The sequence below is a fragment of the Nyctereutes procyonoides genome, unplaced genomic scaffold, assembly GCF_905146905.1.
Source record: "Nyctereutes procyonoides isolate TBG_1078 unplaced genomic scaffold, NYPRO_anot_genome, whole genome shotgun sequence".
In the NCBI taxonomy this organism is placed as follows: domain Eukaryota; kingdom Metazoa; phylum Chordata; class Mammalia; order Carnivora; family Canidae; genus Nyctereutes; species Nyctereutes procyonoides.
In genome coordinates this window covers 55,206,719-55,223,235 of record NW_026575052.1, presented here as the reverse complement: position 1 = coordinate 55,223,235, position 16,517 = coordinate 55,206,719, and the positions used below count along the sequence as shown (strand labels likewise).

At 40.9% G+C, this 16,517-nt stretch overlaps 1 protein-coding gene across 1 annotated transcript; it reads left to right on the top strand.

Moving 5' to 3' along the window:
• Window positions 1-4,419: 4,419 nt before the first annotated feature.
• TUBAL3 (tubulin alpha like 3) lies at window positions 4,420-15,744 on the top strand. The gene is made up of 4 exons (XM_055332664.1): window positions 4,420-4,542; window positions 11,681-11,924; window positions 13,315-13,463; window positions 14,800-15,744. Exons 1-4 carry the CDS (start codon window positions 4,420-4,422, stop codon window positions 15,742-15,744), a joined length of 1,461 nt encoding a protein of 486 aa, XP_055188639.1.
• Window positions 15,745-16,517: the final 773 nt, after the last annotated feature.

Below are 16,517 nucleotides of genomic sequence, written 5' to 3'. Positions count from 1 at the left end.
GAGATTTATTATATGTATATGAGATAATGAAGTAGTATATTATACATATGTAGAGATGTATTTCATGGAATGGCTTATATCACTGTGGGCACTGTAAAGTCTCAAGTCAGTAGGACAGACTGGAAGGCTGGCAACTCAGGTGGATGCTGAAGCTGCTGCTGCTGCTTTGCTCCTAAGGCATTTCAACTGATTAGATGAGGCCCACCCACATGATCAAGGGTAATATTTAAAATCAATTGATTGTCAGTGTTAACCATATCTACAGAAGGCCTTCTCAGCAACACCCAGGTTAGTGTTCAATTGAATAACTGAGCACCATGGGCTAGCCAAGTTGCTACATGAAACTGACCATCACAACAGAAGACTTCTCCAGACTTGAAATTCCAATTATTATTACTTTAGGTAACTTTATTGCTTTCAGATATAGTCTTTCAAGGTAGTAAGGAATTACTAAAAAAAAATAATACTAAGATGTATTTCTTAAGTTACTTTGCAGAAGAGATTCTTCTAATTTTGTTCTAATTCCTTTGCAAATCTAAGTTAATCATAGCTCTATGTGAGGTTGAGAATTAAAAAAAAAAATAATGAAACATACTGAACATGTCAGTGGACCAGAAATGAGATACTCAAATCATCTCATTTTCCCTTATCTTGTTTCAAATTAAAAATAATCAGAGGGCAATGGGAGAAATTTGACACAGCAACATAATAAACATGATTCTGATTTTATAAAATGGAATTGGCTTACTCTTTGTCTTTATTATATAGAACTACCAGAACCCTAAAAATTTGGGGAATTATTGGCAGGTAGGGACAGACAGGATTGACTTTATGAAGATCAAATTCTGAGGCAAGTAGAACTCATAAATTCAGGAGAAAACTGCTGGAGAGCACATGATTAAAGGAGCTCCCCATGCAGAATCAACAGGTACAAACAAGATGCAGAAGGAGTTTGAATGATTTGTTGGAGCCATTAAGTTGGAAGGTATATACGGAGCAGGTGAGTCAGTTGTGAAGTATATTTGCCCATAGGCTAAAGCAGTGAGTGGGACTCAGAGCTGGAGATGTGGAGCAGTGCTTCAGAAAGCTGAATATTCCAGGGAAGATGGAGAACACTAAACCAGGAGATGTACAAGCCACTCTGGCAGTACATTCCAACCCTCCCCCTTTATCACTAGAAACAGGCTGTAAAAAATAGCACAGCTTGGCAAATAGAGGTCTAAGAAAACAAGATGAAAGACAAAACCATGACTGCTAAAAGATTTAAGGAAAATCTTCACGATGAGAGAGACATCAAAATCCTAAAGGGGGAAGAATTTGAACACAAGGAAAGAGAGTAAATAAAGTAAACAGAAGAAGACTTCAAAGGGAAAGATGAGATGCCAGTTCAGCCATGAAAAAAAAAAAACAACACTAAAATTCTGGCCATTTAAAATAAAAATAAACCAAACGACACATCAGTAGCAGAGCCAACACAGATGAGAAGCAAATTAACTAGCCAAAAGTTCTAGCTGAGGAATTTTCCAAAAATATAATGCAAAGAGCCTGGGAAACGAAAGTATGAAAGGACGATTTAGAGTCAAAAGGGTAGAACCAAAAGTTTCAACTTACATCTAACAAGAGTTCCAGGAAAGAGAACAGGCAGTATGGGAGGAGGAAAATAATCAAATAAATAAAAAGCCCAGACTCAAGAAAGCATATGACCTGAATATTTGAAATGTCCTCCAAGTACAGAACAAGGTGGTTTTAAAAAGATTTACTTATATAGACACGTCATGGAAATTTTCATGTTAGAAGAAATAAAGAGAAAAATCATAAAAGTTCTCAGAGAAAAATAGGTTATCTACAAGGAAAAAAGAATCAGAGCAGTGCAATAGTTTTCATTGGAAAGAAAGAATAATGGTCGATATCTTCAGAGATTTGAGGACATATGATTTGGAACCTAAAAGCCCATATTCAAACAAATTGTTACTTAAAGGTTAAGAAGAAGAGAACACATTTTTGGATCTGCAAGAAGAACCTATCAAATGTACCATCTGCATAATTGAAAAAATTACTTGCAAAAAAATTAAATTAAATTAAAAAAAAGAAAAAATTACTTGCATATATAATGTAGCAACATGACTAACAAATCCTGTAAGAAAGAATAAGTGGGTTACAGGGAGCAGTAGTGTATAAAGAAGTCAATACTATTTATCTTTATGCCCAAATAATTTTTGATGGCTAGTGTAAAAAATTTATTTTAGTGGTACTTTGGCACCAAAATTCCAGATATTTTCAGTTTGGGAAGTGAAGATAGCATCAAAAGAGGAAGAATGAGGGGTGCCTGACTGGCTCAGTTAGTGGAACATGCTACTCTTCGCTCAGTGTTATAAGTTCAAGCTCCACATTGGGTGTAGAGATCACTTAAAAATAAAATGTTGGGATGCCTGGGTGGCTCAGTGGTTGAGCGTCTGCTTTCTGCTCAGGGCATGATCCTGGGGCCTGGGAATCGAGTCCCGCATTGGGCTCCCTGCGAGGAGCCTGCTTCTCTCCCTCTGCCTGTGTCTCTGTCTCTTTCTTTGTCTCTGTTGAATAAATAAATACAATTTTTAAAAAGATAAATAAAAATTTTAAAAAAATTTTGCAAAGGGAGAGGGGAAAGATTGAAAATGTGTGTGTGTGTTTCAGCAGGTAATATATTTCTAAAAGACAAAAATATAAGATTAAAACAATATATAAATTAACAAATATAATCAAATCTGCATTTTAAATTTTGAGAGTAACAGAAGTCCTGGAAAATGTGCTACAACTTACAAACCACTAGAAAAAAAATTGTGGTGCAAAGAAAACTCAATTGATCTATCAAATTGGAGAAAAGTAAGAAAAGAAAAACATAGTGGAAAACATGAAGTAAGGCAAGAATATACTCAGGCATATTGCTAATCACAAGCAATGTGAACACATTTTCCCATCAAAAGACAGACTCTCATCATCCTTATAAGAAGCACATCTACAAGTTTAAAAATAAACAATTGGAGGGACACCTGGATATGTCAGTGGTTGAGCATCTGCCTTTGGCTCAGGTCATGATCCTGGGGTCCTGGGATCTAGTCCCACATCAGGCTCCCTGCGGGGAGCCTGCTTCTCCCTCTACCTGGGTCTCTGCCTCTCTCTCTATGTCTCTCATGAATAAATAAATAAAATATTAAGAAAAAAAAAAAAACAGTTCCAGCTCCAGTAATAAGATGGGATAAGTTATTTGGACCCTTTTGACCACTAAGTGAAACTAAAAATGCCAACTAACACACAAAAGAATATATTGGAAGGACTCATGAATAAGGCCAATTCCTGAGGAAATGAGAGAGGTGGTGGAGGCCAGAAACTCCCTTTTGTGCTAAAGGTGCCAAACAGGGAAGCATCAGCTTTCATGGACTCAGTGGGCACAAGGAAGAGGACCCCAACCCAAGATAGTTTCATAGGAGATCCTTCTCCAAAAAGTTCAAATCCCAAAATACTTTTAGAATAAGGGTAAGCCCGCTCTAGTTTTCAACACTCAAGAAATGACAAAGCTTTTTCCCGGCATTGAGCAGAGCAGGATGTTGGGAGGGATTACATCTCAGAAGTTATAACCACAAGCTGACCCTAGACCAAAAGGGAACCTAAAATCATTCACTTGGATTGTCTGAAAAATAAAACTTCAGTGAATCAGTGTAAACAGGTAAATCCCCTAGGTGCCTTGCAGAAGCAAACACAAATCATCTCTGGAGAAACATGTTCATCTCAGACCTCAAATATGCTCTTCATGTAAGTTTTTGAAGAAAATCAGAAGCTCACACATAAGGGGGGAAAAGCCACTGTTGGGAAGAATCAGAAAAAAAAAAACAAAAACAAAAAACCAAACTGACAGAGGAAACAGACCAGAAGGATGTTTGTTTCATGGAATAATCAGACAGATTAGGAAACATTTACAGTTACTGTGTCTAAATGAATAGAAGACAAGATGGAAAATATCACTGGGAAAGAGTCAATTACAAAAAAGAGAAAAAAGCTGGAGGGGCTCCTGGGTGGCCCAGTTGGTTAAGTGTCTGCCTTTGGCTCAAGTCATGATCTCAGGGTCCTGGGATTGAGTCTCAAATCAGGCTCCCTGCTCAGTGGGAAGTCTGCTTCTCCCTCTCCCTCTGCTCCCCACCCCGCTCATTCTCTCTTTCTCTTGCTCTATCTCAAATAAATAAAATATTTATTTATTTATTTATTTATTTATTTATTTATTTATTTATTTAAAAAAACTGGATGTAGCAGATTTAGAAAAAAAACTTCTAAAAACGAAAAAATATATAATTACAATTAACAACTCAGTATGTGACTTTTAAAAAAGATTAGGCGAAGCCAAAGAAAGACAATGGATGAAGAGGAAGATAGCCGTAGAAATTAAGCAGGATGTGGCACAGGGGTACAAAGAGATTGCAAATACAAGGTGTTCAGAGATGTACCAGCTACAGTAAAAATGTCCACCAAAAGGAAGAGGAAAGAGAAAATGAGAGGAAAGCAATATTCAAAAAGGTAATGGCTGAGAACTCTCTAAAACTTAAGAAAGACATGGATCTACATATCATTAAGCCCAACAAATCCAAAGCTAGACAAATAAAGAAATCCACATAAAGACACGTTATAAAAAATATGCAAAAAAAGACATGTATGGTAAAACTAAAGAAACTGAACACAAAGATGAATTCTTTTTTTTTTTTACAAAGATGAATTCTAAAGCAGCAAAAAAAAAATCAATCTGTCAATCAGTCTTGCCATTTGCAACAACGTGGATGGAACTGGAAGATACTATGATGAGCAAAATAAATCAGTCAGAAAAAGACAATTATCATATGATCTCACTCATGTATAGAACTTAAGAAACAAAACAGGATCACAGGAGAAGAGAGGAAAAAAATAAGACAAGTTTAAATCAGAGAGAGACAAACCGTAAGAGACTCTTAAGTTTGGGAAACAAATGAGGATCTCTGGAGGGGAGGGGGACGGGGGGATTGGACAACTGGGTGGCGGGCATTAAGGAGGATACGTGGTGATGAGCACTGGGTGTAATGTAAGACTGATGAATACTGAACTCTACCTCTGGAACCAATAATACATTATGTTAATTAATTGAGTTTAAATAAAATTTAAAAATGTGATATGTACATACAAAGGAATGTTAGGCATAAAAAGAAAGGAAATTCTGATGCATGCTACAGGGTGGATGAACCCCCAAAATACTATGCCAAGAAGAAGAAGCCAGACACGAAAGGTCACATATATTGTATGATTGCATCTGCATGAAATATCCAGAATAGGTAAATCCATAGAGATGACGTCAATTAATGGTTGTCAGGAGTTGAGAGGTGGAAGGTGGGGAGTGACAGCTTATCAGGTATGGGGTCTTTCTTGGGGTGATGCAAATTCTTTGGAACTTGATACAAGTTATAGTTGCACAACACTGGGAATGTGCTAAACACCACTGAGTTGCACAATTTAAAATGGTTAATTTATGTAGTATAAATGTCATCTCAACCTCAAAAAAAGGGAAAAAGATCCTAAAGCAGCCAAAGAGACCTTAAAAGGAGCAATATTTATACCAATAGCTTCTCGTAGTCAGGAACAGGAGCCAGAAGCCAGTGGACTCAGGGAGAAATGTTGCCATAGAATTCCTTATCTGCTGAAATAACTTTCAGGAAGATGGGTGAAAGTAAGGCATTTCAGACAAAAGCAAAAAAAAAAAAAAGTAACTGAAAGATGTCACTCAAGGAAATTCTGAAGGATTTACTTCAGACAGAAGAAGTAAAAAGGAAAAAAAAGTAAATTCTGAAATGGGAGAAGGAATGAAAAGCAAAAAAAGCTGTAACATGTGGGTAAATCTAAAACAAACATTGATTTTATAAAACAACAACAATAATGCCCTGCAGGCTTAAATACATTTCATTGGTGCAAAAGAAAGGATGTAAAAAGATAACCTGGAACATGGGGACAGGCAGAAATAAGATAAAAGTGGTGCACCTGGGAGCTCAGTCCGTTAAGTACCTGCCTTTGGCTCAGGTCATGGTCCCAGGGTCCTGGGATCGAGTTCCGCGTTGGGCTCCCTGCTCAGCGGGGAGTCTGCTCCTCTCCCTGCTTCTGCTCTCTCTCGTGCCCCCTCTTTCTTACACTGTGTCTCTCTCAAATAAATAAATAAAATCTTTTTAAAAATTAAAAAAATAAGAGGAAATAAGATAAAAGCACAAAATAAGATACGATATCTAAACCCATCTATGTTAGTTATTGCATTAAATGTAATGAGACCAAATTATTCGATTAAAAGATAAATTGGAAAAAAACTCAGTTATGCCTACAAAGGACACATCAAAAATATGACAATACTGAAGGGTTCTTAAATTCTTAAGAATGTAAAATGCTGGAAAAGACATCATTCAGATACTAAGAAAACTGCATTAAAGTAGCAACATTAATATTCAATAATAAAGATGTTAAGGCAAAATCACTCATAGATATAGTTATTTTATTTTATCTTATCTTATCTTATTTTGTTTTATTTTATTTTATTTTATTTTATTTTATTAATTGTATTTATTTATTTGAGAGAGAGAGAGAGAACATGAGCAGGGGAGAAGGATAGAGCTGAGCAGGGAGCCTAATGAGGAAGTTGATCCCAGGACCTTGATATCATGACCTGAGCTGAACGCAGACGCTTAATGGATTGAGCCACCCAGGTGCCCCAATATAGCCATTTAAAAATAATAGAATATTTCAATTCCACAGAAAATATAATAATTTAATGTCACATGTTCTTAACATAGCCTCAAAATATATAAAGCAAAAACTGTCAGAAAGAGAAACAATAGACAAATCAACAATCATAACGGAAAAATTTAACACACCTTTAGAAGTAACCAATACTCAAAATTTAGACTACATAGTGAATCAGTTTGAAATATGTATATAAAAACATTGCATCCAACAAACTACAGAATGTACATTCTTTTCAAGCATTCACAGAACATTTTCAAAACTTGACCACATAGCAGAACATAGAGGTTGTCTTGACAAATACATATAGAGAGAAATCATTTAGAGTCTGTTCTCTGATCTTAGTTTGAATAATCAAAAATCACGGCATCCGTGTATGTTGCATATGACCATACCATAATTTAAAATAGAACAAATAATAAAATTAGTAATAATAAACACCCAGAATATCGCCATACATTTGGAAGTGCTGGTGGTCAAGGTGCAGGAGTAGGAGGTGGGAGGTAAAAAGACACTTTCTCCGTTTGCTCTCTGCCCCCCCGGGGGTTGTTTGAGTCTTATTTAAAGAGAAGATACTCAGGTAATACTGATGCACTAGAGAAAGTTATTTGCTGCAGCAGCAAATTTTACTCCTTCCCTTTCCATGTTTGACACAGTCTTTTTTTTCTTTTTTTAAAATTTTATAAATTTATTTTTTATTGGTGTTCAATTTGCCAACATATAGAATAACCCCCAGTGCTCATCCCATCAAGTGCCCCCCTCAGTGCCCGTCACCCAGTCACCCCACCCCTGCTCACCTCCCCTTCCACCACCCCTAGTTCATTTCCCAGAGTTAGGAGTCTCTCAAGTTCTGTCTCCCTTTCTGATATTCCCCACTCATTTTTTCTCCTTTCCCCTTTATTCCCTTTCACTATTTTTTATATTCCCCAAATGAATGAGACCATATAATTGACACAGTCTTAATACAGGAGGAAGATGTTTGGAAGGAGACATTTGTTATTTTTAACAGCAACAAAAAAATGAGTTTAAGGTGGAAGTAGATTTGGGTAAGCTCCACTGGTGGCTGTGCACAGACTCTCCCGGGGGGTTCAGGTCCCCTGGGGGACAGAGAGAAGCAGTAGAGGGGCGTGTACGGCTTTAAGTGAAGCAGGTGCCTCGGCCCTCAGGTGGAGTCATTTCCTGCCCTGTGATAGATGTGATAAAGTCGGCCTGGGCCCCGCTCGCTTGTCCTTGCCGGCCCGGTGGGGGCATCTCCGGATCAGCATGGTAAGTGGCTGTGTCCCCGGCTGGCTGCGCCCTAGCCCTAGCCGAGGGTACTCCCCAGATTTGGTCCTCTCCCCACTAACCCGCCCTTCATAAATTCTTACTCCAGAGAAGAAATCGACAAGGGGGCATTTGTTTCTATCAAGATTTGGATAAGCTCTCGTCCGTCCAGCTGTAGTTTTGCTGCTTAGGGGGAAAACTTGGTGGGTGTGCAGTGCTCCACTGTTTTTAACTCAAGTGTTGAAACAAGAACCCCTCTTTCCCTTGTCTACATTTGTCGTAGACCTGCTGTGCTGATTTTTTTTTTTTTTTTCTGTAGAAATCCATTGCTTCACTTTTAGTTACGCTTGTAGAGTTTCTGGGGACTTCAGACCCGGGTCATTGTTGCTAAAGCTCATAAATGCATGGCAGGGTAAAGTGCAGGGACATCCTCGTCCCCTCTCGAGTTTCCTTCTTAGGAGACAACAGGAAACTTAGTTACTTACAGTAATTCCTCTTTGGGGATCCTCTCTTAAGATCCACTTTCCCTTTAATGTCTTATGTGTCTGTCACAGTAATTTTTGGTATCTTAGAATTTTAAATTCTTAAATGGAAGTTGCCTTTCATAGTGCTTTCTCATCTTTGATGTTCTCATCCCCCTTGGACTTTCTCTCCCCAACATTTTAAGGATGCTGAAGCTGTTCTGCTCTGAAAAAAATGATGCCTTCCTACAGGAGGGGTCCGGGTGGTCAGGGAAACGCTGTTCCCCGTCTTCACTGAATCAACTTTGGTATCCTGGGTGTGAAACTGTACTGTAGTGTCTTGCAAGATACCTACCCTTTTTTAGGACCGCATCTGAATCTAGGAATCTACGACTTCTCCTTATCTCAAAATAAAATGTTAATTAGAAAATGATGCCTTCCTAGTAATTCAGATTGACCTTGCTGCAGCTAACATGCTGCAATTTATAATATTGATACAGAATGCACAGTTTACAATCTTACTTTATAGTGTGACTAATATTTAACAGAGTTTGCAAAGGAGGGACCGGCTAAGAGAGGAAGGTGAAGATTACCTTCTGTCCTCTGGGACACAGTCGTGTTATAAACTCAGCTGCTTCTCAAACCAGGAAGGGTGTGATTGATCCTTCTTGGGCCAAGTATTCCTGGCTTGTTCAGAAAGGACAGAGAGAAATCGAGGTGTAAGTGGCTTAAATGATGTGGAAATCTTGAAATGCCCCTCCCTTCAGCATTTATACCTAAATCTAGGGAGTTTTGATCTGATTACAGTATCTGATGTACTGAGATCATTTGCAATCCAGCAGGTGTGGGAGGAATAAAACCATGCTTTGCAGACAACTGTGTTAGAAGCCTGTTTATTATGCTGGAACATGTTGTTTGATTTTTTTTTTTCTGTGCCGGACAGACGTTGGAACACTGGTTGATGCCAAGCAAGGTGCTTTCTGAATTGAGCTCACCGCCTTTGTCATGAGACACCCATAGTTGCACGGGGAGGAAACAGGAGGAAGTTCTACTCAGGTGGTGAACTTGCATTCCTCATAAAGCAAAGAAGGCTGTGTTAGGCCTGGCGAATCAAGATGAGGTATAAGGGCTTGATGCAGCGGAGCAAGAACAGAATCCAAGTCGCATCGCAGGGCTGTGACCGGCCAGACCTCCCTCCCTTCTTCCCTCCCTGGACTAGTGGTCTTTTCGTAGTTGAATCTCAGACCTTGTCCAGGAAAAGAGCAGCCTGTACAAGGGCAGGGCTGCCCACCGGCTCACAGGCTAACAGCTGGAAGGGTCCCAGTGATGCGGAGAACACGCTGCTCGCCCCGTGAGCCCCCCTGCATACACCTGTCCCACGCCCCCTGGCAACCAAAACCCAACCACATTCAAATTGGCGATTGCTGTTCTTAAGGTTTTTTAGGATTTAACCTTTTCTTTATTTCTCTTATTTGAGTAGATATTTGTGTCTGTTTAAATGACCCAAATTTGTTGGTCTTTAAGAAGAGAGATGTGGGGACACCTGGGTGGCTCAGTGGTTGAGCATCTGCCTTTGGCTCAGGTCGTGATCCTGGGGTCCTGGGATGGAGTCCCATTTCGGGGCCCCCACAGGGAGCCTGCTTCTCCCTCTGCCTGTGTCTCTCCTCTCTCTCTCTCTCTCTCTGTGTGTGTCTCATGAATTTAAAAAAAAAAGATATGAATGGTGATTTAAACGTGGGATGGGAGAGTGGAGGCTGATGACAGTGATGGAAAACAGTAGAGTTTAAACCAGGAAAAAGATCACTGTCCAGATAGAACTACAGTTAATATTTGATGTGCTTTAAAGATCTTTTTCTATGCTTATTTTTAATATATTTGATATTTTATTTAATATATAATTATGTGACTTACATACCTTTTACTTCATCTTTTTTTTTTATCTTTTTTTCATCTTTTTTCATAAGCTTTTCCCATGTCATAAAATCTGGAGGGTAAACTTTTAAGGGTTGCCTAACTGTTCTTCAAATGCCCAACAATGAATGAATGTAGATTGGTTCTTGCTTCTCACTCTTATAAACAATAATGCTGTGAATGCCATTGTGCCTAAATCTTTGCATTTTAGATTCTTTTTCAAAATAATTCATTTGTGTATGTCACTTGCCTATTTATCTACTAGATATTTCAAGTATATGGTTGGGTTTTTAAAGATTTTATTTTTAGGTAATTTCTATACTCAACATGGGGCTTGAACTTACAATCCTGACATCAAGAGTAGCATGCTCTACCTGAGCCAGCTAGGTGCCCCTCGAGCATTTTTAAAAATTAATATATATAAAATTGCCTTATTGATAGACCTTAATATGAAGGACTATACATACCTCATTTTTATATACATCATTATTCTTATTTGCTTATTATAGTATTGAGATTTTACAACTTTGGGTTGTTAAATCTATTACACATTTCCTTGGTAAATTTTCCACTGCTTTTATGATTAGAACATCCTTCCTTCCTTCTTTCTTTCTTTATTTATTTAATATAAATTCATTTTTTATTGGTGTTCAATTTGCCAACATATAGAATACCCCCAGTGCTCATCCCATCAAGTGCCCCCCTCAGTGCCCGTCACCCAGTCACCCCCACTTCCCTTCCACCCCCCCCAGTTCGTTTCCCAGAGTTACGAGTCTCTCATGTTCCATCCTTCCTTATTTAGAGCACATATGAATAGTAAATATAAAATCTCAATATACAAAAAGGTAAAATCTTCAATTTAAGTGCTATGGGTTTAAATATATATCAAGATTATACATTGATCTTTGGTTTTATCCCTTTCTAGTAACTACCTGATATTTTTCTAGGTGAGGCAGCTTGATTTCATACATATATAGTACATTATGTGTATATATTTTTACCTCACTCTTGGCCTGTTACACAATAAATACTTAAGTTATGTTGTTGAAAGAAATCTTTCAGTAAGGTTGGAGTTTTTGGTTCAATTGTTCTTAAAACATACCTGTACCTGGTTTTTGATTTCTACAAGATACTATTAATTAGCCTTATCGTACATTTCTCTTATTGGCTTATGCTACCTTGCTTTCTATTGCTTGTGAGCAGAATTACTGAGTGAGCAAGCTCATGTTATCTAAGAAGACTATTTAGTTCTAACTTCCTGTGGCTTATTTCAGAGGGAGTGCCTTTCCATCCACATTGGCCAAGCTGGCATCCAGATTGGGGATGCTTGCTGGGAACTCTATTGCCTGGAACATGGAATCCAGCCAGATGGTGTTGTTCTCAACAGTAAAAAGGATCAGCTGGAAAATGCTAACATGGAGCATATAGATGCATCTTTCAATACCTTCTTTTGTGAGACGAGCGCTGGGAAGCACGTGCCCCGAGCACTCTTCATGGATCTGGAGCCCACTGTTATAGGTAACGTAAGACTCGCATTCAGTGGTACTTAACCAGGTCCACAATCAAAGCTAACAAATCCAGTACCAGTGGATGGGATCACTAGGTTATATGAATCTATCTGAATAGGATCATAGGGACATTTTTTAAATCTAGAAGTTCACTCATGACCACCTAAGGTGATCGGCATGAAATATACCCTAAGGGAGTACTAGTGTAGTCTTCTTTTTTTGTGTGACGAAACAAATTCAAACCTTGTTAGTTTCTCCACACACATTTGTTGTAACAGAAGATTAAATCTTTTCTTGAATTTGAAGACCAGTTACTAGAGGGTTCCAACAAAGAATCTGAAAGTTGGCATTACCTGAGCATGATTCCAAAGAGACAAGGAGCCAAATACATCTTCTAATTGTGGGGAAATCAGTACAATTTTATGATTATTAATGGCAGACTTTGTAGTATCTTGTCCAGAAGTATGGTGTGGCCGCTCGGCTCTAAGAGCAAGCGTCTCATGAGCACAAAGCTGAAGTCCATGGCATTTTTATAATCTAGCCTTGGAAGTGGTGAAAGCAGCTGATCTTGTCCAAAGGCAGCTGGAATGGTTTTAGAATGAAGGAAAGAGTTTTGGTTGTGTTTATATCAACTGCTTTCGAGTTGGGTGGGCGTTGGAGCTGGCCACACCTTCTCTGCTAAAGCATACTCCTAATAATTGAGGTCGGTCCACTTTTCCCCACTTTTCTGGCACTCGGTTGGCTATTTGTAGATAGAAATACTCGCCTTAGAATGCCAGAGTGTCACAGCATGCATGATGGGATCTGTGTGCACCTAGAACCTCAGAATGTGACTTTATTGGAAATAAGGTCTCAATGGGTATATGAGGTTGAGGTCCTAATGGGTTGGGGTCAGCTATAACTCCAGTAGTCTGTGTCTTTGTGAGAAGAGGGGCCACAGGCAGGGGGAGCGGGCATGCATGATAGAGGCAGGAGTGGTGCAGCCCCAAGCCAAGGAGCTCCCCAAATGTTTAGCAGGAGGAAGCCAGGAGAAGGGAGTGAAACAGCTTCTCCTTGGGACCCCTGGAGGAAGCAGCATTGCTAACACTTTGATTTTTGGACTTAGGGCCTCCTGAACTGTGAGAGAAAACATTCCTCTTGCTTTAAGCCACCAAGTTTGTTGTAATTTGTTACAGCAGCCACAAGAAACTAATAAAGGGTGTAGGATGGGAGGATGGACTTTCAATCTATCAGGAAGTGATGACCCTGTTTGTAGACTAGGGAGGTCAGTCCAGTGGTGTAAAGCCCTCGCTTCACCGCAACACTGGGGATGTGTGGGCAGGGTGCTGGGCTGTGCAGGAATTGGCGAAGGGGGTGGCAGTTGAATGGATGGAGCACTGACCTCCTGTCCCCTCCTGCAGATGGCATTCGAGCCGGCCCGCGCCGTGCGCTCTTCCACCCAGAGCAGCTGGTCAGTGGGAAGGAAGACGCTGCAAACAACTATGCCCGCGGTCGCTACTCCGTGGGGTCAGGGATCATCGATCTTGTGCTAGAGAGGATCCGAAAGCTGGCAAGTGGCCCCCTTTCTCCCCAGCGGGTGTAGCACCCCAAGGCCTGGGACCTGCCCTCCCAACAGCACCAGCGCATCCTCCCACCTGCATCACCACTGTGGCCTCTCCCGCAGATGCTCAAAGCTGGGAAGCATCCTGCTGTTGGCCTTGGTTAGGCTCTGTCGTGTAGGAAGGGTGAAAGAAACCTTTACCCTTACTGCAGCCCCACCTACTCTCTTTTTAGACTTATGAGGAAATTTTTGGTTTTTTTTTTCACTGTTTTATTGAGATAACTGACACCCAGCCCTGTAAATTTAAGGTGTACAACGTGATGAGTTGATACACATCTATGGCGCAGTGATTGCCACAGTACAGTCAATGTGTGTGTGTGGGGGGAGGGGCATGAGAACATTCAAGATCCACTCTCACCAACTTTCAGGCGTACAACATGGTGTTCACCAAAGTCACCATATTGTCCACTAGATCCCCAGAACTTACTCATCTTCTAACAGGTTTGTGTCCTTTGACCTACAGCCCCTGCCTTTCCGATTCTATGAGTTTGACATTTTTAGACTTCGCATATGTGAATGGGATGATATAGTATTTGTCTTTCCGTGTCTGACGTCTCTCACTTGGGATAATGCCCTTAAGGTCCACCTACACTGCCACAAATGGCAGGATGACCTGCTTTATAATGACTAGCCCCCTCCTCTACTCTTGTTTCTGCAACTCCTCATGGCTCACCTTGTCAGCACAGGCTTCCAGAGAGAGCATCCTGAACCTGGTCCTTTTCCAGTAGTATCCATTATTCATGAAGTCAACAGGAGGCACATCCTACCTGGAGATTGGTTACTGTAGTTACTGACCGTTAATTCTTCTTTAAGGACCTGCCTTTGGAGGCCCCTTTGTCTAGTGCTTATTTCGGTGTCTGGTGTAATCCTCAAGGAATCCGATGTCTTTTAGCCCAGAGTAGATTGGACATAGAAGCGATAGGGTACTTCATCTCCCGGGGTGGGGGTTGGGGAGGAAAGTGGGGGGATAGGTTGCTTCAATAGTTTGTGATTTTGCTTTCTTCATTACTGAGAAAGACCTTGCTTTAGGTCACATGCAGATAAACTCGGGGAGGGCAGCTACAGACAGCTGAATATTTCTGCTTTGCTTAGAGTGAAATTCTAAAGTGCCCCCCCAAACCCCAGAGGTAACCAACCACTTGCGTGTGTTACGATGGTGTTAATAATGGTACACCCGTCCTTTCTGAAGGTTTTGTTTGTTTGGGGGGGGAACTTGTTGACCTCCCACTACCACTGCTCCTGGGTTCATTTGACCCAGTTCTCACATCTCCTCTCACCTCCCCAGACAGAGCAGTGCAGTGGACTTCAGGGATTTTTGGTTTTCCGAAGCTGTGGAGGAGGCACGGGGTCCGGATTTACGTCCCTCCTAATGGAGAAGCTCTCGATGGAATACAGCAGGAAGACAAAACTGGAGTTCTCTGTGTATCCAGCCCCTAGGATCTCCACTGCCGTAGTGGAGCCCTACAACTCCATCCTCACCACGCATTCCACCATAGAGCACTCGGACTGTACCTTCTTGGTGGACAATGAGGCCATCTATGACATCTGCCACCATAAACTTGGTGTCGAGTGTCCCTCTTACGCCAGCATTAATAGGCTCATAGGTCAGGCAGTGTCTTCCATCACTACTTCCCTCAGGTTTGAAGGGCCCTTGAATGTGGACCTCATTGAATTCCAGACCAACCTGGTCCCTTATCCGAGAATACATTTCCCCACGACAACCTTTGCCCCCATCATCTCCGCTGAGAGTGCCTACCGCGAGGAGCTCTCTGTGTGTGACATCACTGCTGCTTGCTTTGACTTCTCCAACCAGCTGGTCAAGTGTGACCCTCGCCTGGGGAAGTACATGGCCTGCTGTCTCCTCTACAGAGGGGATGTGGTCCCCAAAGATGTGAATGCAGCCATTGCAGCCATGAAGTCCAGGAACTCTGTGCAGTTTGTAGACTGGTGTCCAACTGGTTTCAAGGTAGGCATCAACAGCCAGCCACCCACGGTGATGCCAGGAGGGGACCTGGCCAAGGTCCAGCGGGCCGTGTGCATGCTGAGCAATACCACGGCCGTCGTGGAGGCCTGGGCCCGCCTGGACCACAAGTTTGACCTCATGTATGCCAAGAGGGCATTTCTGCATTGGTACACCAGAGAAGGCATGGAGGAAGATGAGTTCTCAGAGGCCCGGGAAGACTTGGCCACCCTGGAGAAGGATTATGAAGAAATGGGGCGAAGTTTCTGATGTAAACGTGGCCAGAGAGAATGAGTATTAGGTTGAAGTGTCATGCTTTCTTTTCAAGACATTATCTACTCTTGGTGGGTAGAGTTCCCCTGATTGGAAGAAACTGGAAACCAAATCAAGCAAGCCCCTAAGCTCCACACTACATTGAATGGGTCAGTATCAACACTGAGCTCGGATTTCCTTGTCTGCTAGTTCAGCGCAACTACCTGTGAACCTCCTACGTTTGGGGTCCTTCGAGATTCTGGATTCCGTCCATGTTTCTTTTTTGTTTTTTTCTTTTTCTCCGAATGGAAACCTAGCTTTGCTTTTTCAACAAAAGACGATGAAACCCTCAAGTCAGTGCTTTCGCTTTTCCTTTCCTGAAGTGTAAAACAGCACATAATAATGTTATTTCCCCTATGGCCATGTTTTGTACATTGATTAAATAATGAACATGTTCAGTACCATTCTTTTCTTTCTTCCAAATGTAGGCCTTACGGTCTCAGCTTGCTTTTTATACAAACAAAAACAAGAATATTCTTGGGTCAAAAATGTGCATCTGTGTTCCTGTGGGTCAGAAGGTAAAAGGGATCTCTCTCACCACCCCTGTCCTTGAAAAGATGTTCTCGAAGTGTAGCCAACAGAGCCCTGCATCAGAACCAGTAGAGACATTTAGGAAAAAAAATGCAGATTCTTGGGGCACCTGGCTGGTCAGTGGGTGGTGTCCAACTCTTGATCTTAGGGTTGTAAGTTCAAACCCCATGTTGGGTGTAGAGATTACTTAAAAAAATTTT

What these genes read in the sequence shown, in the direction of transcription:
- TUBAL3 (XM_055332664.1), top strand. Translation starts at nt 4,420, where the DNA reads ATGTGGCACAGGGGTACAAAGAGATTGCAAATACAAGGTGTTCAGAGA. An exon ending in GGAAAGCAATATTCAAAAAG is followed by an intron (nt 4,543 to 11,680) that starts GTAATGGCTGAG and finishes GGCTTATTTCAG; the next exon opens with AGGGAGTGCCTTTCCATCCA. An exon ending in TCTGGAGCCCACTGTTATAG is followed by an intron (nt 11,925 to 13,314) that starts GTAACGTAAGAC and finishes CCCCTCCTGCAG; the next exon opens with ATGGCATTCGAGCCGGCCCG.